Source organism: Armigeres subalbatus, chromosome 3 (assembly GCF_024139115.2).
Source record: "Armigeres subalbatus isolate Guangzhou_Male chromosome 3, GZ_Asu_2, whole genome shotgun sequence".
In the NCBI taxonomy this organism is placed as follows: domain Eukaryota; kingdom Metazoa; phylum Arthropoda; class Insecta; order Diptera; family Culicidae; genus Armigeres; species Armigeres subalbatus.
The window spans coordinates 374,128,749-374,130,447 of record NC_085141.1 but is presented as its reverse complement, the minus strand read 5'-3'; the positions used below and the strand labels follow the sequence as shown (position 1 = coordinate 374,130,447).

General features: G+C 47.4%; 1 protein-coding gene across 1 annotated transcript; it reads left to right on the top strand.

Moving 5' to 3' along the window:
- Positions 1-223: 223 nt before the first annotated feature.
- On the top strand, positions 224-1,402 carry LOC134222886 (uncharacterized). The gene is made up of 2 exons (XM_062702030.1): positions 224-1,250; positions 1,311-1,402. Exons 1-2 carry the CDS (start codon positions 224-226, stop codon positions 1,400-1,402), a joined length of 1,119 nt encoding a protein of 372 aa, XP_062558014.1.
- Positions 1,403-1,699: the final 297 nt, after the last annotated feature.

Sequence of the window (1,699 nt, the reverse complement as noted above, 5' to 3'; positions counted from 1 at the left end):
GGACCAAAACCAGGAAGCGTAAGCAACAGATGGATGATGAAGGAATTCCGGATGATTCTGAAGATATATGGACGTCAAATATAATTCAGAAATACGAAGATCGTAGGGATCTTGAGGACGTCTGTTTGGCTGAATTCGCTGCTTACTACACGAAAGCGCAAAGTCGGCAAACACCTACAATCGCCGTAACATTGCACGCGTATTGCGGTGGCGTGCGTACGCTATGACAGAGCTCGACGATTACAAGCGTGAGATGGTTTTACTATTCCTTCCATTCCGTAGTGAGATGTGTGATGTGCTCGATTGCAACAAGTTTCTACAGTTGTACGATGAGCATGAAACCGTCTTGATGCAGAAAAGAAAGATATACGACTGCGAGTTGAACCTGGAACACACTGTCGAACAATATCTGCGTATGTGTGGTATGGATGCTGATCAGGATCAGGAAGCCACCACGGACAAGCACGACGAGTACATCCGGGCGATAAACATGAATCCGAACGACGACGACATACAGAACCTGCCAATTCATGCATTGAACGCCGTGGTTAAACAGCGGTCCAATGTCATGAGCAAGCAGGCTTACTGTGAACTGGTTCGAGCCACGAATCCTGAACAGCGTTCGTTGATTCTGCACGTCATCCACACAATGCATAGCTTCGACGATAACGACAAGCCGATGCAAATCTTCTTCACGGGTCCGGCTGGTAGCGGCAAAACGTTCACCTTGCGAATACTGATGGAGACATACAACAGGTTCAGTCAAGCACATAACGCACAGAACAACGCATATGTTGCTTGTGCTTCGACTGGCAAAGCTGCTGTTGCTATTGGCGGAACAACGGTCCATTCGGCTTTTCGTTTAACCATGTCCCGCAGACAAAACTCCAAGCTGAGTTTTGAAACGCTCCAGCTGTACCGAAATGCGTTTGCACATGTTCAGGCAATCATCGTCGATGAAGTCAGCATGATCGGTGCCAATGTGTTAGATACTGTTCACGCCCGGCTGCAAGATATTAAGGCGGAATATGACGATCCATTCGGTGGCATGAACATGATTCTCGTTGGAGACTTCCGGCAACTTCCGCCGGTGAACGCTAGATTTGTTTGGAAACCACCAGCAAATTCTATGCACGGTGCCGTACTCTGGCAATCGTTACGATACTTCCCTCTCGTCCGAGTCATGAGGCAGAGTGACGAGCAGTTTTCTGCCGTACTGACGAAGATTGGAAATGGTGAACGATTGACAGGTAAAATTTAAACTAATTATATTCTTGACACTATTTCTAAACAGTTAATCTAATTTTCAGACGAAGAAACCAAGCTGATCGAGAGTCGTTTCCGGACAGTGCAATGGTGCAGAGAAAACGTCCCGAATGCTGTACGTCTTTTTCCACCGTAACATCGACGTCGACCAGTACAATAGCGAGGTACTGATGGAAACGGACGGCGTGGACTGTATAGCTGAAGATGTGTTCTCTGGATACCGGAACAATGAGCAGCTAGTAAGTGCCAGGAACAAGCTTCATAAGATGAGTGTTGTGGAGGCTGGTGGCATGCCTTATCTGCTGCGTCTTACTCTCGGCATGCCGTACATGGTTACGACAAACGTTGAGGTAGATGATGGTATCGTTAACGGTGCGATCGGCCAACTCATGCACATCGAGCTGAATGAAGATGAACCAGAACAGCGAATGGT